The sequence below is a fragment of the Colius striatus genome, chromosome 29 (genome assembly GCF_028858725.1).
Source record: "Colius striatus isolate bColStr4 chromosome 29, bColStr4.1.hap1, whole genome shotgun sequence".
Taxonomy (NCBI): Eukaryota; Metazoa; Chordata; class Aves; order Coliiformes; family Coliidae; genus Colius; species Colius striatus.
In genome coordinates, this window is record NC_084787.1 from 1,623,810 (window position 1) to 1,650,277 (window position 26,468).

Here is a 26,468-nt window from a genome sequence, read left to right on the forward strand (position 1 = left end):
ATTCCTCAGGTGAGAGACTGCACAGAAATGATGTTGAGAATTGAAGGCAGTTAATAAATGTCACAGAGTCATCAGTTTAAGCAATCAAACTCACTCATTAAAAGTGTGATCGTTTGGCGTGTCAAATGAAGCTAAAGTTTATGATCAGTTAAAGAAATGCCGTGTTACACGTGTTTATATCAGCTGGGAAAAACTGTGGGTTAGCCCAAAAAGTTTTAGAAAGTGTTTTATTGTTGCTGGTCAGCAATTCTCACTGGTCTTAATTCTCTTTACGCTTTGCAATGCTCATGAAAATGGGACTGAAATAGTGCAGAAGTGCAAAATCAAGGAACACCTATTAAGCATCTTGTCTTGTGGCAAGGATGGGTCCTTGAAATGGAAATGTCTGTGAATCCAGCCCCTCACCCCAAGCTAAGCGATTATTCACCTAAAGGAGTGAAGTCCTGAATAAGGACTATGCATCACATACCCTCCCCCTAAGCTGAGCCTTAATGACTAAAATGAAACATAAAATGTACGTTGGCCTTAGGAGGCAACATAATTACTGCTGCAATTCAAACTAGTCACCACAGACTTCCAAGCAATTAAGTGGGTGCACATTGGTGAAGATGAAAGCTTTGTCTGTGGTGGAATGCAAAGGTAATAAGGGGAGGGGAAACAAACAGTTTCTAAGTGAGATTTTGAAAGGGGAGGGGAGGGGAAGGAGTTGATCAATTTGGTGGCTTTTGCATGCAAAAGTAGGGATCATTAAATAATTTCATGCATAGTGGATGTCTCTGGTCTGCAGGCAGTCTGGAACATGGTATAAAAGCCTATACAACACAAGACTCTTCCATCCACTTCTCTTGCCTTATTCGCCCAGGTGAACAGGTAAGTCTGACTCTAACCCTGTGTCTTTTAAAATGCTAAACTGTCACTTTGATGACTGACTTTTTTCCCTTAATTTTTGGTTCTTTGTAACTATTGCTGGCTCTTTTTTTTTTTCCTTTTGGGAAGGAAAATTAGAAAGGCATGCTTCTATCAAAAAGAAAAGCTTTCTTCTCTTGTGAAGCAGGGTGTGACGAGACAGGGCTTAGAAGATACTGGCAATGTTGTCTCTCCAAACAAGCAGCTTCACGCTCCACTTTACAGAGCAACTAAGGGACTAGCTACACAATGAACCTGCTTGGAGATAACAGACTCTGCTTAAGAAGCTGCAGTAGCTAAAAGACAAAAAATAGTAAAAAATAAGTGCTGGGTTCCAGGATCTATCCCCAAATCCTCTTTTCTGCAGGGGTCTCAGGAGACTGAAATTCATTGATTGTAAATCATGGCAGAGACCTCTGATTGGGAAAACAATTCTTCTTTGTACTCCAGGTTTGCCTGCTCTGCTCATACAGTGTTTGGGAGCAAAGGATGCTTCTCAAACACTCTTCTGTAGTTCTGCAAATGTGGCTGGCTGAGCTATTAATGACTAAATTCTAGAACTAAGACACAACCCCCAGTTATGTGTCAATGCTCAGCTCAGGGCCACTTTCCACGTCTGATGGAAGCTCCAGCTGCTGGTCTCTGTCTCCTGGTACAGTAACATTTTTACTTTCTCCAGAGAGGCAATGCAAAGTGAAACTACCACAGAATGGGAAATGACTTTGCTGTTAAGGGTTAGGACAAACTTTAGCATGCCTGGCATGGCAGTTCAGAGGCCAGATGCAGTGCAGAGACATCCTCCAGCAGCCTTAAAAAATTAAGAGAAATCTCTATGTTATCCTCTCAGCTCTTATAAGCCTCATACAGCTTCTGTAGTGCACTTACTGTCTTTCCTGTGTTTCAGGCTTCCTTCTGTCCTACCAACATGTCTTCCTACAACCTGTGTCCTCCCACCCCGTGTGGGCCAACCCCACTGGCAAACAGCTGCAACGAGCCCTGTGTCAGGCAGAGCCAGGACTCCACAGTGGTGATCCAGCCCTCTCCCGTGGTGGTGACCCTGCCCGGCCCCATCCTCAGCTCCTTCCCGCAGAACACCGCCGTGGGCTCCTCCACCTCCGCTGCTGTTGGCAGCATCCTGAGTGAGGAGGGAGTGCCCATCACCTCTGGAAGCTCCTCTGGACGGGGCAGCTTTGGCTATTCAAGCCTGGGCACTGGGTACAGTCGGCCCTACGGTCGCTACACCTACAGCAGTGGCTTTAGTGAGCCATACTAAAGCACCAGGAGCAAGCAGGAAGAAATGACCCGGTATCATGAAGCGTGACCCGATGCAGGACTGAGCTCATGGCCATGATTTTCAGAAGTGGTGTTACATACCCACAACTCCACCTGAAGTTACTGGAGCTGTGGGAGCTTGGCATCTCCTAAAATCAGGCCTTTCCTTGTCTTACTCTTTGAATACTTCACACTTCTGGTGAAACATATTTCTTTTTCCATTGCTGTAGATGGGATTTTATTGTCCCACTTCACAGCTGCCATTGAGAAAAGAAACTCAGGATGACAAGACATAATTAACTGTTGTCCTATTGAATCTTAGAAGTACATACTTCCACTTTGTACTGTTTTTATTCTGCTTTTTGCTCTCATTAAAAGTGCTGCACTGCAACCCGAGTCTCCTGGTGTTTGTTTGAAGAGCCTGTAGCAGCTCACCTTCTGTAGACTCTCTTCCTATTCCTCTGGCTCATGAAATGAAAGCTGCTCTTTCAATGTCAGCTAGAAATAAGGATTTGGATGGTGAGCTCTTTGCCAAGACATCATTTCACAGCCAGGACACTTTAGGAACATAATGTATACAAGGTAGGTATTTTGTGACAAAGCAGATACTATGTAGAGAGTAGAGAGCTTGTCTACAAGTACTATAGATTTGCTACATTTCCTTCCTCTACCATGGCTTTCACCACCAGGCAGGAGGTAAATGCTCTAAGACCTCCCCCCCCTGCAAATTATCTTGTGTTTTTTGTAATTAATGCCAACCTATCTGAGGCTACTTAAAGGAAGGTTTGTAACCTGTGCTGTGAAACAAGTTCCTGGTGCCTCTGTGTGGATCTTTGTGGGCTGGTGCTGAAATAGCTGGGTTTGGCAGAGGTACTTGTGCACACTCACTGGTTGCAGGGATCTGTGGGGTTAAATGGCAGGTGGGGCTTTCACACCATGCAGAAGTTTGTCGTTTTGAAGCTTATTTTGAGTAAAGAAATTCTTCTCTTCTTACTGGGGTGGAAAGACTTTAAATGAAAGTGTGTTAGTCCTGGGACTCCAGCTCCAAACAAGTGGGTTGTGATCTTTTTCCTTCCTGAACCGTTAATGGAAGTGTAAAATCAGGGATTTCACATGTAGTTGCAGCAAACTGTGACTGATATTTCATGTAACCCTTGGTAGAAAGAAACGATTCTGTAAAGGGTTTGTTCCAGTGACCATAAGCAATCCCTTGCTCTGAGGTGATGCTGGTGGCACCAGGACTTCATTCTACAAGGAAGGTGGATCTGACACATAGGGCCATGGGCAGAGACTAAAACTTCTGATTCACCCACTTGAACTCATGACAAATTCAGGCCACTAAATCATTCTGACTGCACACTAAAGTGGCTGGAGTTAGAACAGCAATTATTGCAATGATTTTCAAGGAAGGCTTGAGACATCTCTGAAAACATTTGTAGATCTCTTTTTTTTAGCCCATGTTCTGACTGTAAAGGTATCTTCTCTTTTCCAAGCAGAGCTTAGATGAAGAATAAAAAACATTTGATGAAATTAATCTATGGCTACTGTGATGTAAATTAGTTCCCCAAATAGCTGACACATCTCAGCTGCTATAGAGGAAATTCTTTTTGGAAAAGCCTGCTAATCCCTTACAATATAGAGAGGTGCTGAGGAATGGATGGGTTTGGTGGGGCAAAAAAAAAGGATGGGGCAATTAATTTGAGAATCTCCTTGAAACATGAGATATCTTAAACCAAATCTTGAGCTGTTCTTCAATTCCTGCAGCCAGGAACAATGCCATGACTGTTCGAACCCAATGACTGACCTGCACTCCCAAGTCTTACTAATATGCTATTACAGAAGTGATATGAGAATCCAAATATGGGTCATATACCTTCAATTTACATAGAATGTGATACTTTGCATGCTTAGCACTTTAATAAAAGCTTCTGATAAGCTTTAAAGTTCTCAGGAACCTATGGCCAAGCCAAACAAGTTTCTGTTCCCAGGGGATCTTTACAAAGACACTGCTAATTTAATGGTGATTTACATGTCTCAGTAGTTAAAGTGCTAGGAGAGCAAAAACCCCAGAACTAATCTCTGTGTCTAGGATTGCTCATGTGTTTTACCCCTTTACTATTTATCCTGGAAGACCCCACTACAGAAGTGGCTCAATTTCATTGCACAGTCCAAAGACTGCTGCAAAGATACAAGAAAACTGGCTCTAAGTGAAGAAATTTTTGACACTTTATATACTTTTGATACATCTCCAGCTAGCTACCATTGACCTACAACACACCTGTACCAGGCAGTGCAGGGATAGATGGAGAAATAGGGAAGGAAACTCTCTTGTATGTGACTTCTGCCTTTGAGAACAAACGTCACCAAGCACTGCAACTTATTTTTGCATGTGGAAGGTAGCCTAAAAACACTTCCTGATGTTTTGAGGTCTGAGATAAGAATAAAAAGGGGGTTGTGGATTCTTTAGATAAAGAACTTCTAAGAGATCAGGCCCAGAAATAGTCAGGAAAGATCCTGTATTAATAATACTGCTTTTCAGTTCCTCCTGGCTCTCAAAGGTTTAAGTGTCCTTCCCTTTTGACAGTATTTGTTTCTCTTATTTTGAGGCTGAAGTTGAGTCAGCATTTGTGTATTCCTGGCCATTCTCCTAACAAAAACCCAGTCTCTTTTCCTTAAAAAGCAACTTGAATCCCCAAACTGCAGTGGTTGACTCCCAAAAATGAAATTCTTCATGCTTTCCAACAGTATTTACCTGCAGAGGAGGGTACAAGGGACTGCATTATGTAAATGATTCTTAATCTCCCTTAATGACACCAAGCAGATCCAAAAAAGGGTTTTGAAGGCAGAATGAATCCTTCTGAATTAATCATTCTAGTGTTCCCAGAAATTAACTTGGCGTGGAATATTTTAAGATGAAAGGAACTTGTGGTCAGATATACATGCCACAAGATGGGGAAGTGAAGCTGTAATGAACACAAATACTGAGGCAAAGAAAACCCAAAACCATGTAATCAGCTGTGGCTCATGAATATCTTCAGGCACAAAGAACATCCCAAGCTGTTGGGCAACTTGGGACTCTGTATAAAAACCTGAGCAACTCAAGGCTCTTCCATTCATTTCTCTTGCTTTCCTTGCCTTGGTGGATAAGGTAAGTCTGAACTGATTTATCCTCTCTCTAGATGTTGAACTGCTGCCTTGATTTTTTAGCATTTCCTCACTAATGCTGTGGTACATTCAGCTTTTTTCTCTGAGGGAGGAAGGCATTTTCGTCTAGAAGTTTTTTCTCTTGGTGGTCAGTTGTAAAGATCGTTGAATGGGACAATTAGCCACAAGTGAGGTTTATTTGTTCAGCTTCAGGATCCAACCAAGTTTTCAGGTCCTGACAGCTGCAAATAAAATGTCTGTAGTGAACTCTTGGGTCTGTTCAGAGTTTTGTGCTGTGTGGAAAATTCAGCTGGGGCCAGAAAACCAGGACATAGGATACTGGCCAGTACTGTCAGTTCTGGGTCACCATCTCTCCACATAGAATGCAGACATCAGTCCATGCCTGCCTTTGAAGCTCAATTCACAACTCTTCCAGGAGCAAGGAGTGACTTTTAACCAGTTGCTTCTACATTCTCTGAACAACTGTGGGCAGGTTTGCACTGTTGCTGCTGAGATCTGGTGATGATTTTAGTATTAACAGCAACGCATCAAAACAGAAGTGTTCCTGAATTCAGCTGCCTGCCTTTCCTTTTCTTGTCATCAACGACTGTCTAGCAAAGAGGCAAGCTTTGGATCAGGAATAACACACTGAGTGCTCGCTCTTCTGACAGAACACCTTTGCCTGAAGGCTAGAGAGCCAACCTCTGCTTCTCTAGGACAAATAGGGCCCAAATAGTTCTGGTGTGTGTAGCCACAGCTGCAAAGTGCTGAAAGTCACGGGGTTATGGCACTCTGTGAACAAAGAGGCTTCAGCAGCAGAATGTGCCCGGATTCCTGGATGAGTTGACCAGTCACAGAGGCTTCAGAGTAAGTTACTGAGATGTTACTGAGATTCCATCCTAGGAATCTCCTTAAACAAAATGCAAGCTCAACCCTGTTTTCAGAGTATATCCTCTGGATCTCGTGAAAAATACCATCTTGCTCCCTCTGGAATCTCTTGTTGGTTTGGAATATACTCCCCTTACCAGGGAATTTCAGCTGCACAAGTGGAGTTTCATTTAAATTCTTGTATTGCCTTTCTTCCTTCTGTGTGTGTGTTTCAGATTTACCTCCACCCCACAGACATGTCCTGCTACGACCTGTGTCCTCCCACCTCATGTGGCCCAACCCCACTGGCAAACAGCTGCAACGAGCCGTGTGTCAGGCAGTGCCAGGACTCCACAGTGGTGATCCAGCCCTCTCCCGTGGTGGTGACCCTGCCCGGCCCCATCCTCAGCTCCTTCCCGCAGAACACCGCCGTGGGCTCCTCAGCGTCTGCAGCCGTCGGGAGCGTGCTCAGTGCTGGTGGGGTCCCCATCTCCTCTGGCAGCTCCTTGGGATTGGGGAGCTTTGGTTATCCAGGCCTGGGCAGTGGCTACAGCCGACCCTACCGTCGCTACAACTCCTATCGCAGTGGCTTCTACGGGCCGTGCTAAAGCGTGAGGAGCAAGCAGGAAGAAATGACACGGAACGCTGAAGCACGACCTGACACGGGACTGAGCTTAGGGCCACGGGTTTCAGATGTGATGTTAGACACCCACAAACCTGAAGTTACCGTGGGAGCTTGGCATCTCCTAAAATCAGGCCTTTGCTTGTCTTATGCTTTACTTCATATTTCTCACCAAACGTCTTGTTCTCTCATGCTTTTTTTTTAACATATATATTTACAATGACTAGGTGAAATGTGTAATTGGTAGGAATTGTCCTGCATGACTGAATTAGTACAGTCCACCTAACAGAGAAGGAAGATCTCATTTTGCTGAGTGTGTCATTGTGAGAGGGATGAGTGGGTGCTGTCCTCAGTGGACCATGGAAATGTATTCCTTACACTTTACAATTGCTTCCTGCCATTCCTCAGTCTCATTAAATTTGTGCTGCATCATACTCTGAGTCTGCCTCTACTTCTTTCTTCTCCCATGCCCCTTTTACAGCTTGTCTGGGCTGAAACAGGTCCCTTTGCAAGCCGTCAGTTCCAGAAAACACTGTGGGAATAACTTCATACCAATTGTCTATACCTGGTAAATCAAGCCTGAGAGGATTTATCAAAGGCTAGAAAGAGATGATGTTCACCTGAAACGAGCGTGTCTCTTGTTGCATAAGCAGGTGATGTTAAAGCAAGGAAGCTCCTTCTTTTTCTGAAGTGCTGCCTTCATTCTCAGCTTGCTGCACAAATGGGATACATGTGATATTACCTGGGCAGCCTGGAAGGAGATTGTGGCTTTCTTTACCCAATCTGTGATACCTAAGAAGAAAGATCCCTTTAAAAGGAAGAAGAGATGATGCTTTTCTCCTGAGCACAGGGCTGAGGTGGTCAGAGAGAGGCTGGTGCATCCCTCTGCTAGCAGGCCAGATCTTTCTAATGGCTGCAGCACCTCTTGGCAGCTGACACCAGTAAATCTTGGAGGGACTATCAGTGGCAATTAAGCCCTCCTTACCAGGTCTATGGTACTTAAGTCAAGTCTTTTGTCCCTGGATGGGCCTAAAGTACTGACCTCTCTTTATCAGGTATTGCTTTGTTCTAGCTTGTCTGTTTTGTAGTACAGGTGGTATTTAGAGACCTGGAGCTTTGGTCCCTAAAGGAAGAAGGTTTGAAAAGCTCTACCTGAGGGCTCTGGATGATTCAATGTCCTGTCAGCCCATACAACTCACAGCCTGGTATGTCTGAAGTTTCTTGTTAGGAGTCTTTGTCTGTGTCTATAGAGACTGATGTTGAACTGCAATTAAAGCCAGGGAAAGATGCTGGCATAGTTATATTCACTACAGACAGTAGTGGAGCTAAATTAAAGGGGGTATATCAGTTCCATGACAAATTTCTTATCACACAATGTGTTTTCTTACTCTTGCAAATCCCCTTCTGTGATTCTCTGTTAAGCTTTCTTCTAATCAACTACACTAAACCTCCCTGAGAGGTAACACAAATGCATCTGCACTCTTTTCCTTCAAGAATGTAGAAATTGTAGCAGAGAGGTCTGGTATGAAGCACATTTCCTCAAACAAAAGGCAAAAACATCCTCAAGCATCATTTCCCCAACTCCATCACTGTCCCAAACTGCCTTTTTGGGGGGGTTAAAAAATATAACAGCAAATATAGTACAGTCACCAAATAAAAGGTTTCTGTTTGGTTTTGTAGTTAATCAGAAAGTGATTTATTCACTGCTACAGGAGATGAGCTAAATTATCATGTGAAGAGAGAACTTTCTAGGCGAGACAAGCTCAGATGCTGCCTCTCAGGTTGTTCTTGTGTTTGCTTAGGAACTATCACAGCATGTTAAGCTGGGTCTGAGTAATTGGGCAGCATGTGTGCAATACCTTGCAGCATTAGACAATAAAGCAGCAGCATAAACCCCAGTGTATAGTAGGGAAACTCTGTTTCTTCTCTGTCTCAATTGATAAACTTGCATCTGTGAATATTTATCACTGAGTAGCTGGGAAAAAACATGTGTGAAATGGACTGTTTTTTTGCAGAACACTATTTGCAACTGGTGTCGGTGAAAATGCTTTTCAAGATGTAGTTTTATGGAGCTGAAACCAGATTGGCAGCGTCTGCTGTGCACAGAGGGATAAGGGAAGAGGCAGGAAGGCTCCGAAGTGCTTTTATAGCTTCCTCAGACTGCCTGGAGGATCTCAGACATTCTTGCATATTAACTAACCAGTTACTGTCCCTTTTCCCCCCTCTTCTTTTGCATATGGCTGGGTTCCCTCTGGTGAAGTTGTTTTGTTTATGTTTATTGCCTAGCCTTACCCTGGGTTGGATGAAACCCCACCATCCATGGTGTGTATCTCATCGTTTTAGTTTGCATCCATTAAGTTTGCATCCTGGCTCCATTATACTGACTCCACCTTCCCAAAATGTGCATGAGTCAAAATTCCATTTGGTTAAGAATTTTGCCTGCTCTTCAGCATTTTGATCACACTGGCTGGTGGGACCTGACCTGCTGTCACAGCAAGAACTTTTAATTTAAGTCCTGAGTGAGCAATTTCATCCCTGATAAGTGACTCTGAGACTGAGGATCACTGTTCTTTGTAATGTTCCAATGAGCAATATCCCAAAGCTCTCACCTGCTGGGATGAGGAGATGGAGCCAGCCAGGCTAACTTGACATATGAGCACCAGCAGAAAGGGATTTGTGATTTTTTCTGTCATCACTGTAGCTTTTGATGGGTTTGTTTTCAAAATCACATGTTTTCTCCCAAGATCAGTGGTCATTCCTATACAGGAATATGGAGGGTTATAAACATTTTGATACTGCAGTAGTGTGTCTGTACTGGGGAAAGGCTGGTAAATCTCAAGGGACAGGGGAGCTTCAGTCACTGATGGGGGTCATCACATACCTTAGGACATCCAGAGACTGGTGATTTGAATGGGATTTTAAACATATACACAAAAAAAGAGAGGAAGGACTCCACTTTGTGACATCATACACTGTGAGCAAGTTTGTGACATCCTTTAGCAATCCTGGTCTCAAATTGGAAGCTGATCCTGTTCAAATAGTGGCACACACCTTCCCATTTTCTGATAATGCCTTATTTGCATGTCTGAGCTGTGGATGAGAATGGGCTCTGGGCTTTGAAGACTTTTGCTCTTCAAAAGTGTGCAATCAGCATTTATTTCCCAGAAGATCTTCATGGAGATACTCACAGTTCAGAGGTAATTTGCATGTCTCTAGCTAAATGATTTAAACATTAGGAGAGGAGAGGTTGGAATACTGATCCCTGCCCTAAAGTCTGCTCATGTGTTGTGTGCAATTACTTTTTAATCTAGAAATTGTCTTTGAAAAGAAATTGAATTGTTGCACATCACAATGTTCTTTATGCAAAATGGAGACAATTTATTTGCTCTCAAAGGAAGAGGGAAAAAAAGGAACAAAAATATGATAACTTTCTGTAAGTAGCCACCATTAATTTGGAGCATAATTTGGTGTAATTTTGTATGATATGGGGAAAATAATGATTTAATGGCAGATGTAAAACTGTTTGGTGTCTTTAATGACCTCACGGGTAGACTTGTGCAAGGCTCTGAGTACCAGTGTGTCTGACTAGCCTAAAATCCATATGCATCCTCAATCTGACCTGAATCGTTTTCCTGGAGCTTGATGTAAGAAGAAAGCTAAAACTGCAGACTCCTGAGATTAAGGGCTTTGGCTTTGACTCAGTTCCCAAATTGAAGAGCTGTGTCTCAAACTCCTTCATGGACATGTAGTGCTTTAATATTAAATGAACAGATCAGACTGCTTGATGCTCCTTTCATCCTGTCTCCTGTGTAAAGTACAACAATATGTTCCCTCAAACGATGTATTTCCCAGTAAGTACCTTGGAGACTGGTTAAAGCTTAATCACCTCTGCTGTCTGCTTTGGGTTTCTGAGTTTGTGCCTGGCTGTTTGAGAGGAATTTGACAAGCCTACAGTCCACTTTAGTCAGGAATAGTACCTTCTGGCCTTTCCAGAATGAAATGTGCCAAAAACTCTATGCTCTCCATGAAGAGGGAAGTGGAATTTCACAGGGGAGTTCACATGAGTCTTTCCTAATATATGCATTTGTCTGTCAAATGATGCACATTGTGTATATTATCCTCAGGATGTAAAATGATTTCTTTAGTAACTCAGATGAATCACTTCATCTGACCAGGAATTAACTTGGCTCAAGATTTGAAGATAAAGGAAAGCTCTAGAGTGGAATGCATACATTATGGTGAAGAAATTAAATCCAGGCAACAAACACAAACAACGAGGAAAAAGGAAATCATCATCACCTGGGAATATTTCACATCCAAGAAGTCTTTAGCAATTGGCTGGTAAATAGCCACATGCTGAAAATATGTCTCAGGTCCTCAGGCACTCTAGGATACAGTATAAAAGCTGCACAGTGGGAGCTGCTGCCATCCACTTCTGCTTTATTCTCCTTGGTGAAAAGGGTGAGTCTGATTCTGCTTTACTGTCTTTAATGTCCTGAATTGCTGCCTGTGCTGTATTTTCTTTTTACACTGCCTTGTCTATAACAGTCAGAGGCTCTTTATTGGTGTGTGTGTGTGGGGAATACCTGCAAGTAGCTCTTTCTCTAAGAGCTCTTTGAAGGGTGAAACTTTGGAGGGTGGACATCAGACTCCTGGATCATTCAGTTCCAAGATGTTTAAATCTCTGCATGTGAATTGCTCGGCAACTAGAAGTGGATGTGGAGAATCTGGGCAGAGATTTGGGCTTTCTCAGAGCCTTTTTTCTGTAGGTAGGTAACTAATTGGGCTCAAATTTTTAGCAGTGTGCTGAACAATGTTGAAAGTATATCCCTTCTAGCACCAGGACACCATGAAAATAGTCCTTCTCCATTCTTAAGTGCTTTGGGACAAGAAATATTTAATCATTACCTTCTAAAATGCTCTGAATACCTTGGCATTTGGTCTCCATTGCAGCAGCTCAGTAACCTGTAACTGAAACATCAGAAGTAAAGCTTCTGCCTGTTCTGTTTGCTTATTTTGAACACTGTCAGCTTTCCATTCCTGCCCTCACCTCCCTGCTTCAGAAACAGGCAGAAAGTTGCTTTTTCTGTAAGCCTCATGACGAGGGTAGAATTAAATGAGATGAGTATTTGTTCTTTTGCTGTTTGAGACAAACCCCTCTGTGGGGAGAATGACAGCTCCCTTTCACAGGTGGGTGTCATTGTTATCAGGTTGTGGTCCTCATTTCTACCTGCTGAGGGGTCTTTTCTTCTTCCCTCGTTGTGGGGTGAAGTTTCTCTGAGTCGTGTTGTGCGGGAGATCATGAGCCTTGTCCCTCGCTTCCCACCTATTGCAGAGCTGCAAACATCTTGGAGGAGTGTTGTGGGAAAAGGCTGCTCAGGAGGAGGTAGAACTACCCTTTGAGCTGTCTTTTGTAGCATGGAGGAGTTTGGGTTTCATCTGAAGTCTCTTTTCAACCTAAGACTAACGCATTATTCTGCTCTCCACGTAGACTCTAGTTAGTTTCTTGTGCTCTCCATCAGCTTAATAACATGACTGTAATTACAATGTCTTTCTTGTGTTTACTTCCCTGTGTTTCAGACTTAGTTCCACCCTACAGACATGTCCTGCTATGACCTGTGTCCTCCCACCTCATGTGGCCCAACCCCACTGGCAAATAGCTGCAACGAGCCCTGTGTCAGGCAGTGCCAGGACTCCACATACGTGATCCAGCCCTCTCCCGTGGTGGTGACCCTGCCTGGCCCCATCCTCAGCTCCTTCCCACAAAATACCACAGTGGGCTCCTCAGCATCTGCAGCTGTAGGGGATGCTCTCAGTGCTGGAGGGGTCCCCATCTCCTCTGGCAGCTCCTTGGGACTTGGAAACCTTGGATATTCAGGTCTAGGTGGCCTTTCTGGGAGGTCCTACCGTCGTTACAACCGCTGTGGGCCATGAGAAAACCACAAAGGAACAACCAGAAGCTTAAAAATGTGGTCTAGATGCAGGACTGAGTTTGTGAGTGTGGCCATATGCTTGCTGACCACCCTCAGCTTTTCCCTAAGCTTGGCATTTTTGGTTTAATGCCTTTCTATGTATCAATGAAATGAAACCCATCACTTTTATTGTTGCATGGGTGTCCAGCCATAAAGCATTGCCTTGAAATGGATGATTGGTATTATCCATCTTCATCCCTGCTGCTTTCTGATGCTGTACATTGGGGGTTTTTTAATTCTCCTTCTCATTAAATTTATGGTGCATCATAGTATGTGTCTTGCAATGTTTTTTCCTCTCTCTCCCACTTTTGGAGCCTTCTCTGGGAAAACTTTGTGTGTGTAAAAAGTTGATAGGATCAGTTGCTGTGTGACCTGCTCTAGGTGGTCCTGCTCTGGCAGGAGGGTTGGACTGGATGAGCTTTCCAGGTCCCTTCCAATCCTTAAGGTTCTGTGTCTATGTGATACTAACCAGGCAGATCTTCATTTAAATCATACCAATTAGTAAGGAGTTAATCATAGGACAATACAAGCAATGAGTAAATACTCCCTTCTTGAGAGGATGCTTTATCCCTTAGTCATACTTCTTTGAGAACAATATGAAATACCAATTTCTGGCTCGGAATCAATAAGGGGAAGGAGGAGAGAAAGCTAACACTGTCTTGCAGGAAATACTTCATCAGTTGGTATTCCAGCTCCTTGGGAGTTCATAAAACCCCAGCAGTCTGCTGTTGTTTCCATACTCACTTATTAGATTATGAAGGAGCTTTTCCCATTAACAAAGAATGCCAGAAAACATCAGGAGGAACGTTTCGATATCAACACATTACAGAACAAAACAGGTATGATTCTTCCTTTGTTGCCTTGCTGGTTTAGGAATGCTGCAATTATGCCATCTTTGGTTTCTAAATTATGTGGTGATTTGGGGGCCTTTGGGGAGTCACCAGAAATCCTCCCAGCAAGAACAATTACCCTGCTTGCTCTGAAACTTAGGGAAGATAATGACTGCCAAATTGCTAAACAAACATTCATTAACACAATGCTGCCGGTGCCTTAAGGATCCCCATTAAACTGTCAGCCCACGTTTTAAAGGGAGGTTGAGCAGGGAAGATTGTTTGATAAGTTAATTCAGCACAGCAGGGAGTTTTGCTCCCAGAGGGGAACTAAAGGGACAAGTGAAAACCAGAGAGTCTCTTGTGCAACACCACAGGGTTTTAATGGGAAAGAGAAGCACAGCAACCAATTACAGAAAATCAAGGTAATACAAGGGGAAACATGTGCTGCAGGGATTGTGCTCTGGTACCAGCACCCAGATGAGGGTGGGGAGGGATGCAGGGGATTCTGAGGTGCAGACATTCACAGCTGCTGCTCCCCAAGGCTCTTGCTCCATGTCCTCGTGCTGTCATCCTTGCTTCAGGGCTGATGCTGCTTCTGAGCACCATCCTGAGGGGTTCAGAAAGCCCCACAGTTCCCACGGAGGGACCTGCCCCATGTCTGGGTGCCAGGGAGGTAAGACCCCGTGCCATAGGAGGAGAAGCCAGAGCTGTAGGACCTTCCACAGTTGCCAAAGCCACTGGACCCATATTGGCCCCCATAGCCCAGGGAGCCCCCGTAACCCCCCAGGCCAAAGGAGCCCCCATAGCCCAGGGAGCCCCCATAACCCAGGGAACGGCCATACCCCAGTGAGCCCCCAGAGCCCCCCAGGCCAAAGGAGCTCCCATAGCCTCTGGAGCCCCCATAACCAGAGAAGCCTCCCAAGCCCAGGGAGCTCCCATAACCTCCAGAGCCCCCCAAGCCAAAGGAGCCCCCATAGCCCTGGGAGCTTCCTGAACTTAAAGGACTCCCCAGCAACGCTGGGCCTGATGATCCCACAAAGCTCTCCTGAGGAAAAGAGCTGAGGATGGGGCCTGGGACTGTCACCACAACCGGTGGTGGGTAGATCACTGCCCTGGAGTCAGGGCACTGCTGCACACACGGCTCGTTGTAGCTCTCGGCAATTGGCTGAGGGCAGGTCAGCCCAGAGGGTCTGCTGGCCTCGCTGAGGTAAGACATCCTTCCTGTGATGGCTGGGAGTCTGCAAGGCACAGCAGCAGGGATGCTCAAGGTAAACCAACAAATATCAGAGCTGGGCTTAGAGGAGAGGAAGCAAGATGGTTAACAAATGACTTTGTGCCTGAAAAATCATATGAAGAGGAAAACAGATAAATTCATACATGGGAATAAATGAAGAGCACGTTTTCAGAAGGAAGCAAACAAGTCTATAAAAACACCAGCAGGGATCATCTCTGTGACAAAAGCATTGTTAAAGTAAATGCTACTAGTAGAAGGAAGGTCTGGAATCACACTTACCTTGTTCACTGCAGAGACGGAGACAAGAGAAGTGGATTGAAGGACTGTGGGTGATACAAGCTTTTATACTCTTGTTTGAGACACCCTTTGTGCCTCTGGTCCTAATTTGTTACAAAACAGAGATGATAGTGGGAGCTTTAATTTTGCTACCTCAGCACTGTCCCTCCCAAATGTCAGTGTGGGTGTGATACAGCTCCTGATGACAATTGGCTGTCCATGATTGTCATTTCAGGGGATTTGGGGAGCCTGAAGACTTGCCATATAGTCATTGACTGAAAGCTAGAGCAAGGTGAAGGTCATCCAATGTGATCTAAAACTTTTGCCTCTGAGAAGACACAAGTTCTCCTCACAGTTGGATGAGGGGGTCTGTAAGTGTCATTATCCAGCAGAGCAAAAAGCTGACATGATATCCTGATAGGATATCACTATTGCTAAAGACAACATGAAAGCAGGAAGCCCTGGCAAAGTTTTTAGCTTGTGCTCTAAGCTTTTCATTTTACCTGTAATTAACCCAAGCAGGGAGATCTGTGTCTGATTTACTGTACCTGTCATATGATACAGAGGAATGATGCTGTCCCATCATCACTTGAAATATTAATTACAGCCCAAGTGGAGCTAGCATCAGTCCACTGAAATCTCTCTCAACATCCTTCTCCCAAGCCTTCTGAGACAATTCAGATGATGCTGGGTAAACAGAGGAATGCCTGGGCTGAAGAGGCAGAAAAGACCTTATTAATACAGCCAGAACTGTTGACTGTGTCTCTGTCTAAAGCTAATACCAAACATTGCTAAATTCCATTTGAAGACTTCTAGGAGTTCAGTTAGAAAGAGATTCGAAACCAACCCTCATTTTCTCTCCCCTCACCCTTGAGTTACTTCCCACTTAAGAAACACCGGGAAATTAACAAAATAACATTAAAAAGGGCATGTTTTAGTGGGATAAGCCTGTGCCATCATACAGTTATTTGCAAATCTGTTGCTTTCTGACTTTACAATATTGCAAAAGAAAGACTCTAAATTACCTCTAACTAGGGAGATAGCTGTGCCTTTGAAGTGTCATCAGGATTTGCTGATAATAATGACTGGCAACTGGAAGATAATGACTTTAAGCTGCCTCACAAATACTCATTAATAATCAGTGCTTGCAATTTCTGTCATTATCATATCAAATGAAGGAAGGCAAGATTTAGAAGCTCCCTTGTTATGAAATGGCATCGTTAAAATATACCAACCAATGTCACTGCTTTGGATTCCTTAACCAGACTCTAATTTAATGCTTGAAATGGTTTGGTTTTCATTCATGGTATCAAGTTCTTTATTTTCCAATGTTTGGGGAGATTATGCCAAGTCCATACTATGAGCTATAGATAGGAGCTTCATCTGCCTTGGTGAAGCAGTAATTTGCTAATATGCCTGAAATGTTTATTACCTGAAATGATGGGAGGAGGTGAGGGGAGCCCCATTTCAAATAAGCTGAATTTTCAAGTTTAACACTCTCTCAGTCCATGTCCTGGAAAACAAGGAGTCTCAAACTGATGTCCTAAGATCCCTGCTCTTAAACTCTCCGGATCACTTGCTGTCACCTGTAAACGACAAACCTCTCTTATGCATGATGCTGTACCTAATGACACAGAGCACTCATTCACACACCTCTAAATCGATGCTCTGGCACAAGATTTCCATGCTGATGTGTGTAACAACGATACAACACATCAAATATGAATTTTTAGTTGGTGTTTGCAAAGTCTTTTATTCTTCCTAGGAGGATCTGGAATATCTCTGAAGTGTCATTGCAACAATGGCATTCCAAAGAATGAAATCCACCTTATAATCCATGAGCAATTAATGGCATTTGACCTGCAAAGACAAGTGTTTCTAAAACAGATGTAGATATATTAATTTCTCCCTTTTACTATTATCCCTCTCCCTCTTTTTATTCAGCTTGCATCTGTTCTCATAGTATTCACTTAAATGGCACTATTCTTAAAAGACAGATAACTTTGATCCTTTCTCATCTGCCCTAACAGCAGCAGATGCCCCAGTGCTGGGTATTAGATGTCTGAAAGAGCTCATCATTCACTACACCAATGCCCAGAAATTGGTACTGATGTTGTACAACACCTGTTTTTGAAGGTGGGGAGTGGCACTGCAAAGCAAGCAAAATTAAATCCTTCAATGTGGGGGTTGTTTTCTTACCCTGTAGGACCTGAGGCACAAAGGGTGTTTCATATCAGTAAGCAGTTTGAGAAATGTATAAAAGCCCTCTCCACTCTGAGCCTCGCTATCCACATCTCCTGGCTTCTTCTCCTTGGTGAACAGGGTAAGTCCAATTTGTCTCAACCTCTCTTCTCAGGACTTTTTCTGTTGATGCTGAATTCTGTTTGATGCTATGGATTGGCAGGTTAGAGAACTTCAGACATCAGAGCTGGTATCATGAGAAGAAAATAGGAAGTGTAACCTTTTTCCCAAGGCATTTTGTTCTATTTCAGAATCTGCATGCAGTATAAAACTTAAAAGCACGAGAGTGATCGTAGTATCTTCTGCCTTGTGCTAGGATTTGCCCCATAAGGCTGAATATTCCTGTTTGGGATTTTCCTGTTTGGAATATATCCCAGTTGAGTGCTACTGGGAAGCAATATGAAGCTATAGATAGCTGGCTCTTTCTGCCACTTCTTTCCTTGACTTGCTGTAAATACATTGCCAAACTTCAGGCTGTTTCATCTGGTCTTAATGAACTAAATTCATCATGGCTAGATGCAAGAGCAGCGATACTGTTGGGTTCTCCATGTATGACACCAGATATCTGCACCTGCACATGCTATCTAGGGGATGCTGACATGAAATAGAGTCTAGAATGTGATCTATGTGACCAGATGTAGGTGCTCACTGCAAGGTAATGAACTCTGAGCTGTCACAGCTCCCATTGATTTTGAGCAAAGCACAGGCAGCTGGGAGTCAGGTGGAAAACTCTGCATCCAAAAAGTGCCTTAAACATCCCTGCTGCTGTGCCTTGCAGACTCCCAGCCATCACAGGAAGGATGTCTTACCTCAGCGAGGCCAGCAGACCCTCTGGGCTGACCTGCCCTCAGCCAATTGCCGAGAGCTACAACGAGCCGTGTGTGCGGCAGTGCCCTGACTCCAGGGCAGTGATCTACCCACCACCGGTTGTGGTGACAGTCCCAGGCCCCATCCTCAGCTCTTTTCCTCAGGAGAGCTTTGTGGGATCATCAGGCCCAGCGTTGCTGGGGAGTCCTTTAAGTTCAAGAAGCTCCCAGGGCTATGGGGGCTCCTTTGGCTTGGGGGGCTCTGGGGGTTATGGGAGCTCCCTGGGCTTGGGAGGCTTGTCTGGTTATGGGGGCTCCAGAGGCTATGGGAGCTCCTTTGGCCTGGGGGGCTCTGGGGGCTCACTGGGGTATGGCCGTTCCCTGGGTTATGGGGGCTCCCTGGGCTATGGGGGCTCCTTTGGCCTGGGGGGTTATGGGGGCTCCCTGGGTTATGGGGGCCAATATGGGTCCAGTGGCTTTGGCAACTGTGGAAGGTCCTACAGCTCTGGCTTCTCCTATGGCACGGGGTCTTACCTCCCTGGCACCCAGACATGGGGCAGGTCCCTCCGTGGGAACTGTGGGGCTTTCTGAACCCCTCAGGATGGTGCCCAGAAGCAGCATCAGCCCTGAAGCAAGGATGACAGCACGAGGACATGGAGCAAGAGCCTTGGGGAGCAGCAGCTGTGAATGTCTGCACCTCAGAATCCCCTGCATCCCTCCCCAGCCTCATCTGGGTGCTGGTACCAGAGCACAATCCCTGCAGCACATGTTTCCCCTTGTATTACCTTGATTTTCTGTAACTGGTTGCTGTGCTTCTCTTTCCCATTAAAACCCTGTGGTATTGCACAAGAGACTCTCTGGTTTTCACTTGTTCCTCAGCCTTATCTTGGAGCCATGTTTCCTCTTGTGCAGGTAAGAAGCGCCTGGGGTCCCTGAGGGTTTTTTCCTTCCTCTAAATGTTCTTGTTTGCTATAAAAACCAGTAGCCAAGGGAACAAGGGGAAAGCCTCGTGAAAGGTAGGAGAGGGATTTCTGCAGAGTTCATGAACCGCTGTTGTGTGATGGGAATGGAAGCCAGAAACCAAGAGCTGAACTTCACAATGTGTGAAACTGTTAAGAAAGAGACAACTCAATGAATAGGGGGGAGCAGAAACCTGCTTGTATTATACAGCAGAGCATAAGAATGACAGATAGAGGAAAATCAAATGAAGCCCTCCATTGACAGGGAATTAAATCCCAACATTGATTAAATTAGACCATGAAAGTATAAAATGAGCAAAAGAGCAGCAGGACCTGGCAGAGCTGTTGTTGGGTAGAGAAGGCTGAGCAAAGGAGCCCTAACCCCAGTCACTCCAACCCTGTGCTTCTCTTTGCCCTTTCCCCAGCTCCTACAAGCCCCACTAAAAGTTTCTCTGTCCCCTGCATGGTGGTCACAACCTCCCTGTCCAACACAGCCTCCTCCCACTGTGCCTGAGCATTTCAACAGCAGCATTTGCCCTCACACTATTGCAAGGACCCACTCCCAGGGGCTTCCCAACTTGAGATAAGGAAGGAGAGAGACAAAACTTGGATGCAGGAAACCTTTATTGTGCCCAGAGGGGCAGGAGGGATGGTGGGCAAGGCCTAGAGAGGCTTCTTGTCACATAGTGGGGGATGAGGAGTGAGGCTGAGGTGAGTCACAGCCTGTGGGGTCCTTGGGCTGGGTCTAGCAGGGTCCCCAGTTGTCCCAGAGCTTCTTGCTGTAGCGGGGCACAGCGTAGGGGCTGCAGGCGGGAGCAGCGTAGGCTCTGCCAAAGGTGCAGAGGCCCCCCGAGCCCTGCGTGGCCCCGGCGCCGTAGAGGCCCCCCAGCCCCAGTGAGCCCCCAAAGGCGGGTGCCCCGGAGGAGCCCACCACGGCTTGCTGTGGGAAGGAGCTGAGGATGGGGCCGGGGAAGGTGACGACGACGGGGGGCGGCTGGATGAAGGCCGTGGAGTCGGGGCACTGCCGGGCGCACAGCTCGTTGCAGCTCTCAGCGATGGGCTGGGGCACGGCCACGCTGGGTTTCGGTGGGCACAGCTCGGAGTAAGACATCTTGCAGGTGAGGAGATGGGGTTTGCAACAGCTGGAAATGGAAAAGATTAAAAGCAAGACAGAGATTTCCTGAGATATACTTCAAAATGCCAATACGAGAGAAGTCCCTGTGCTGTGCATCCTGTGCTGCAGCATGTTACACGTGCAGGCTTTATCAGCTTGATTGACACCAGCTGAGCACCTTTATCCAAAGTTTCTGGCTATATAATACCAACCCAGGAATGACTGGACCCCATGGATGTGTCTCTGGGCTCACACAGTTGTGTGTGATACAGATGCACACTACGAGGAACAACGTAGGAACCTCGGTATCGTCTGCCACAGAGTTCCCCAAAGTGGGAAAAGGGCATCAGGTTAGATGTGGCTTTGCTTGAAATAAGAGTTTCTTTCCACCTCTGAATTCCACTGAGCAAAGTGGAATTTGTCTTAAATTTTATAACAGATGAGAATAGTCATCTGAAATAACAGTGTTTTCCTCTGGGGGTTTTAAGTTGTTAATTCACTTCACTCAAAGCAATTCCTCAGAGCTTCTGCTCCCACAGCCAGTCTCCCAAACCCCAGTTACCAGAGTAGTTACGGACACAAACGATCTAATGCTGCTCAAAATCTGAGCTTACCTACAGGAATCTCCTACATCTGCTCTGATGTGAGTTCTGATGAAGCAAATAGAATTGAAAAGTCATACTCACTGAGTTCAGCAGGGCAAAGAAGCCAGAAGTGTCTGGATGAACTCTGAGACTGGAGCTTTATATAGGGTTTCTCAGCGTTCCCATGGGGTTTGAATCTTGCTTAGTGCTGGGGGTTGCATTTGGCTGCCCAACAGAAGTCATCTAACAGCTGTGAGTGATGCAAGTTTTGTGCTTACCGTGGTTATGATTTTATTCAAGTTCTTCAGTCGTGTGATGGCCGTGTTACACCATCGTGATTTCTTTAATCTTTGCCCTTAATTGGCTAGTGTAATTCTGGTATCATTACAGTGACCTCACTGGAATTATCACATGGGTTAAGCTGACTCCACATGTTACTTCTTCCTTTACAAAATTGTCCTAAGCTTGTCTGCCCAGAGATTTTGTAAGACTCATCTTTGGCTGACATGTACATTTTTCCTTAAGAGCTCTTTAATTTAATTGGTAGACAGAGAGCAGCTTATCTTAGAACTACCCAGGAATTTTTCCTTTACATCCTCAATTTAAATAGCCCTCACTCACCTAAGATGGATTTCTAATGTTCATGAATATCAGATAAGGTCATACAACACACATGACAGCAGCAGCTTTCCACTGAGAGAAGGAATCCTTTGAGTAGCAAACAAATCCTAAGGAGAGATCATTTTGTTTCACTGCAAGAGTTGAAGGAGGAGCTGAAATTCAGCTTTAAAGGGGTCCATGGCTCTGCTGACAGTGATTTGTGTTAGGAAGTCAAAGAAATCCTCATCCTGAAATGTATGAAGTACCACCCCTCCCCTTGATCCACCAAAAACCCTCCAGGTACAATTCAGAGGGGGGGGAAAAAAAATCACAGCAGCAGAAAAAGGGTGGTTTTGTCAGATATTGTGGGTGTTAACTCCTATCAAGTATGTTCTGGGGCTTCCTGAGGTCCTTTGTAATGATTTCACAAACATTCATTAGTTGCTGTTCAGCCCAGCTAATATTTGCTGCTGTGTTAGTGTATGGAAATGTGTGAGTGATTTAGAGTTACACAATCGCATTTGCTTTAATGTACAGGAAGCAAGGTGGTGCGTGACAATTGCTTTCATTAGCTCATGGTTTGTGCCATTGGAAGTCCTGGGTCAATGTCAACAATGTGGCTTTTCTTTCATGGAAAGGACAAAAACCCCTTCAGCATTCTTGGTCAATCCTCTGTTCGTGTCACATTTGGGCATCAGATGAGTAAAAAAGTTATTTCAATGCACTTTCAGGAAAAATATCTACATTTGTGGTTCTTTGCCCCTTTCCTGTGCTTTTCAGTGCATTTTATTCCAACTTTTAGGTTTTTACTACTGTTCAAAGCATTATTTTACAGGTTATTGTCATTCCTAAGACAACCCTCAGAGCTGAAGCATCTACTGTTGATTCCTGCAGTGCCTAAGCTGAATATTCCTTGTTGTGAAACAGCTTTATCCTGATATTTTATCCCGATATCCTTTTCTCCTCAGGTGATAAACTGATTGTCTTTAGACTTCTGGTTGGCTTTGTGGTTGTGGTTTGTGTGTTGGGTTGGGGTTTTCTGACGTGTTGTCACAGTTTGGGAGCAGTTGTTGCTGGGGAGGTAAGTGGAGACAAGAGCTGGCTAAAGTGACTGTTTCCCCCCCAAAATTCTCTGCATTGATTGAAGAAGACAAAACCCACTCTCCAGGCACAGAAAGTGAGTTACTGCAGTCCACATCCTCTGGTTTGGAGGTGGCTCCCTTGCCTGGATTTAGACTTTGCCACGAAGTCTGCAAGTCAAAGCACAGTTGTGCCTCATTACTCGGTATCAGGGCAACAAACCCTCTTCTGTGTCAAAGCCCCACATTTCCTCTCCCCCTGCCCTTGATAACATGATCTGTATTAAGTAACATCGTGATTTAAATGCTCTCCACGTTACAAAATGCCTTTTGGGGGTTCTCATGGGAAAAAAGAAAAAGAAAGAAAAAGTACTTATTGCAGATTGTCTCAAGCAGCTCAGGAACAAAAGCTATCAAAGCACTTCAGAAGCACTGACTCATGATTTATGCATGCTGCTTTGTTGTTATAATGTGACTTGCATGTCCCAGTGGTGATTAATTGCATCAGGCTCAACTGGGAGACACTGTCAGTCATTTTACTTCCCTAACCAGATCTTGGTTCATAGCCTCTGGGGCTGGCCAGCTCCGTCCCTGCCCTACTTTCTCTTTTGTTGTCATCCAGGGTAATCTACTCCTTTCACAGGGTGTCTACTGCTGTCTCCAGCAGGAGCTTGCTGAGTTGAGATTAAAAACTTCCTGTTCTGCCCAGTGTCTTTCTAGGGCTGTAAGCAACCAGAGAAGGGCGAGACTGAAAAGCTGGATGCAGAAGACAGGAGATTAAGAGAATTAAAAGGTGATGTTCTCAAAATCAAATTGTAATCTCTGCATTTTAAATGAGAGATGGGAGTATTTCACAGCTCTGCAGATCTGTTAGTGCCTCAAAGTACCACTTAAAACTTAGGACTTGTGACAAAATGTATGATGGGAGAGAATTTGGAATGTTTAGAATGAAAGAAGATGAAGAAAAACCAACCAACCAAAGTTGATGCACAGAATGTTTATTGGGAGACACAAATGGCATAAATGAGACAGTGAAACAAAATCCACGAGGGCAAGAGAAAAAGGGAACAATGAAGCTGAAACATTCTGCAGTTCTCAAAGTTAAACTCCGTAAAGAGCTACTTAATTACAGTACTTCAGTACGAGGTTCAGGATATAAGCAGTGGAGATAATGAAAGAGTGAAAGAGTCTTAAACTGAAGAGATAAAAGCTTTAGAAAGCAGTCCATGAAGGAACAGATCTGGGGAACTGAAGTGGAAGTGAAGGATTAAGAGCACAAAAACAAAAGGTGCATGCCAAATATTAAGGGTTACAACATTTGAGACGAGGAGCTGCTTCTAAGTTTCTCCACTCCTGACAGATTTGAAGGCTCTGAAGTTGGGTCTAGCAGGGTCCCCAGTTGTCCCAGAGCTTCTTGCTGTAGCGGGGCACAGCGTAGGGGCTGCAGGCAGGAGCAGCGTAGGCTCTGCCAAAGGTGCAGAGGCCCCCCGAGCCCTGCGTGGCCCCGGCGCCGTAGAGGCCCCCCAGCCCCAGGGAGCCCCCAAAGGCGGGTGCCCCGGAGGAGCCCACCACGGCTTGCTGCGGGAAGGAGCTGAGGATGGGGCCAGGGAAGGTGACGACGACGGGGGGCGGCTGGATGAAGGCCGTGGAGTCGGGGCACTGCCGGGCGCACAGCTCGTTGCAGCTCTCAGCGATGGGCTGGGGCACGGCCACGCTGGGTTTCGGTGGGCACAGCTCGGAGTAAGACATCTTGGTGTGAGAGAGCTGAGCCTGAAACACAGCCCCAAGCAGCGGTGTCATGAGAGGGAAGATCCCCCGTCCCAGCACCACTCTGATCCCAGCGCAGCCGCAGCTGCGGGGGCTGAGCCACGGCCTCGCCCACCCTGCCCGCCACTCGCCCGGTGCCCAGCAGCCCCCTCAGCGCCCGCTCTGCGCACACAGAGCGCACACAAGCCCCATCCAGAGCTCCTTGCTCCTGCCAGCACAGCTCACCTGGCCTGGCCATGCAGCCTGGCAGCCATGCCCAGCCAGAGAGCCACAGACCTACCTTCTCCTTGTGCTGAGCAGAGCGAGGCAGGAGCAGTGGATGCCGGTGCTGGCCCAGGGCAGCCCTTTTATGGCGGGTGGGCGAGCGCGGGGAGGAGCTGCCTCGCTGGGGCTGGGGCTGGTGGCGGCCGAGCCCCTTCCTCCTCCCTGCGTGGCACGCGGCTGTTCTGCTGACGCCGCTTCCTCGCCAGCCCCGACCCGCTCCCCCCGGCAATGACCCTGCTGGGGCGCTGCCAGCTGCCACCTCCTGGCCCACATGAGCCCCGCTGCCTGTTCAGCATCTCGCTGCCTCAGAGCACACAGGGCTTGGCCTCGAGGTGGCCACACACAACAACAGCATCCTCAATTCTTGGCCACAAGCTGACCCTGCAGATGTACGCACATGCCATGTCCCATGGGCTGTTATCTACAGAGGGGTGAGGTTACGACAGGGAAGATCAAAGACATTTATCTTGGGCACTGCCTGCTCAGCATGATGCATCACTCTCCAGCCCAACAGAGACAGCTTCCATGGGCCTCCTGGCCCGAGCCATGACCCTCTGCAAGTCTGGGGGACATAGCCTCCTTGTGCCCTTCCCTGCAGTGCGTGGTGATGGGCAGGGGTTGCCTTTGGGGTGCTGGGCGGCTGGGAGTCCCATGTGAAGGCACAAGCACAAGCAGCCCTGGCTGGGTTGGCCCTGTAGGCACTTGGCTGAAGCTCAACTTTGCCTGCAGAGCCTGGCTGTGGGCACAGAGCAGAGCTGTCTTCCCAGGGCATAGTCCAAACACTCAGCCAGGAGGGGTAACAGCATGGCTCTAAGCTCCTGGGCACTGCCCAGAGCCTGGAACTGCTGCTGACAATTAGCTGAGGCAGCAGAAGCAGGAGCACAGGCTGGGCAGGGGGATGTGCTGGTGTGGCCAGGGGATGCTGCCTCAGGGAGGGGCAGGGGTTGCACAGCCCTGTGCTATCCTGGTTGGCAGGAGGGAGGGAGTGCCAGCTCCGCAGATTGGCCCAGGCCAGGCTGAGCAATGCTGGGGCTGCTATAAAAGCTCTGCCCCTGCCAGACTCTGCCAAATCCTGCTCTGGTGCCTTCTCCTCTGGGAACAGGGTAAGGCTGCGAGCGCTTCTCCTCCTGCTGCCCTTTCCCAGTCCGGGCCCCTCTGCCTCCGGTGCTCCCCTCTGCTGCTCTCTCTCAGCCTCTGTCCTCTTACAGAGCCCGTGCCAGCCCGTGCCAAGATGTCTTACTCCGAGCTGTGCCCACCGAAACCCAGCGTGGCCGTGCCCCAGCCCATCGCTGAGAGCTGCAACGAGCTGTGCGCCCGGCAGTGCCCCGACTCCACGGCCTTCATCCAGCCGCCCCCCATCGTCGTCACCTTCCCCGGCCCCATCCTCAGCTCCTTCCCGCAGCAAGCTGTGGTGGGCTCCTCCGGGGCACCCGCCTTTGGGGGCTCCCTGGGGCTGGGGGGCCTCTACGGCGCCGGGGCCACGCAGGGCTCGGGGGGCCTCTGCACCTTTGGCAGAGCCTACGCTGCTCCCGCCTGCAGCCCCTACGCTGTGCCCCGCTACAGCAAGAAGCTCTGGGACAACTGGGGACCCTGCTAGACCCAGCCCAAGGACCCCACAGGCTGTGACTCGCCTCAGCCTCACTCCTCCTCTTCCTCCTCCTCTCCTGCCCCTCTCCCCATGGCATCTCCTCCTGCCTCTGCCCTGCTGCGCCACTCCACCAGCGTCCCACCGGGCACTGGCCTGGCTCTGCAACAGCTGCCACAGGGGAGAAGCCTGCGGGAACCTCTCCTGAAGCCTGTTGGGACAAATGGATTCTCTCTGTCTTATATGTCTCTGTTCAATGAGTGTTTTTCTGTACTGTAATAAAACAAGTTGCATCCAATGTTTGCCTCTCTGCCTTTTCTTTGAGAGCCATTAAATTGTGGGG

The 26,468-nt window shown here is 46.7% G+C and overlaps 7 protein-coding genes across 7 annotated transcripts; 4 read left to right on the forward strand and 3 right to left on the reverse strand.

The window, feature by feature from the left end:
- The first annotated feature begins 1,831 nt into the window (after nucleotides 1-1,831).
- On the forward strand, nucleotides 1,832-2,179 carry LOC104561700 (feather keratin 1). The gene has a single exon (XM_010207468.2). It carries the CDS (start codon nucleotides 1,832-1,834, stop codon nucleotides 2,177-2,179), a length of 348 nt encoding a protein of 115 aa, XP_010205770.2.
- Nucleotides 2,180-6,446: 4,267 nt separating this feature from the next.
- Nucleotides 6,447-6,797, forward strand: LOC104561699 (feather keratin 4). The gene has a single exon (XM_010207467.2). It carries the CDS (start codon nucleotides 6,447-6,449, stop codon nucleotides 6,795-6,797), a length of 351 nt encoding a protein of 116 aa, XP_010205769.1.
- Nucleotides 6,798-13,568: 6,771 nt separating this feature from the next.
- LOC133628325 (scale keratin-like) lies at nucleotides 13,569-26,137 on the forward strand. The gene is made up of 2 exons (XM_062016219.1): nucleotides 13,569-13,622; nucleotides 25,749-26,137. Exon 2 carries the CDS (start codon nucleotides 25,772-25,774, stop codon nucleotides 26,135-26,137), a length of 366 nt encoding a protein of 121 aa, XP_061872203.1. The 5' UTR covers nucleotides 13,569-13,622; nucleotides 25,749-25,771.
- LOC104561701 (scale keratin) lies at nucleotides 14,233-14,832 on the reverse strand. Its single transcript, XM_010207469.2, has one exon. It carries the CDS (start codon nucleotides 14,830-14,832, stop codon nucleotides 14,233-14,235), a length of 600 nt encoding a protein of 199 aa, XP_010205771.1.
- LOC133628324 (scale keratin-like) lies at nucleotides 18,168-18,764 on the forward strand. Its single transcript, XM_062016218.1, has one exon. The coding sequence runs from the start codon at nucleotides 18,168-18,170 to the stop codon at nucleotides 18,762-18,764; it is 597 nt and encodes a 198-aa protein (XP_061872202.1).
- LOC133628267 (scale keratin-like) lies at nucleotides 19,878-20,243 on the reverse strand. The gene has a single exon (XM_062016006.1). It carries the CDS (start codon nucleotides 20,241-20,243, stop codon nucleotides 19,878-19,880), a length of 366 nt encoding a protein of 121 aa, XP_061871990.1.
- Nucleotides 23,893-24,267, reverse strand: LOC133628376 (scale keratin-like). Its single transcript, XM_062016436.1, has one exon. The coding sequence runs from the start codon at nucleotides 24,256-24,258 to the stop codon at nucleotides 23,893-23,895; it is 366 nt and encodes a 121-aa protein (XP_061872420.1). The 5' UTR covers nucleotides 24,259-24,267.
- Nucleotides 26,138-26,468: the final 331 nt, after the last annotated feature.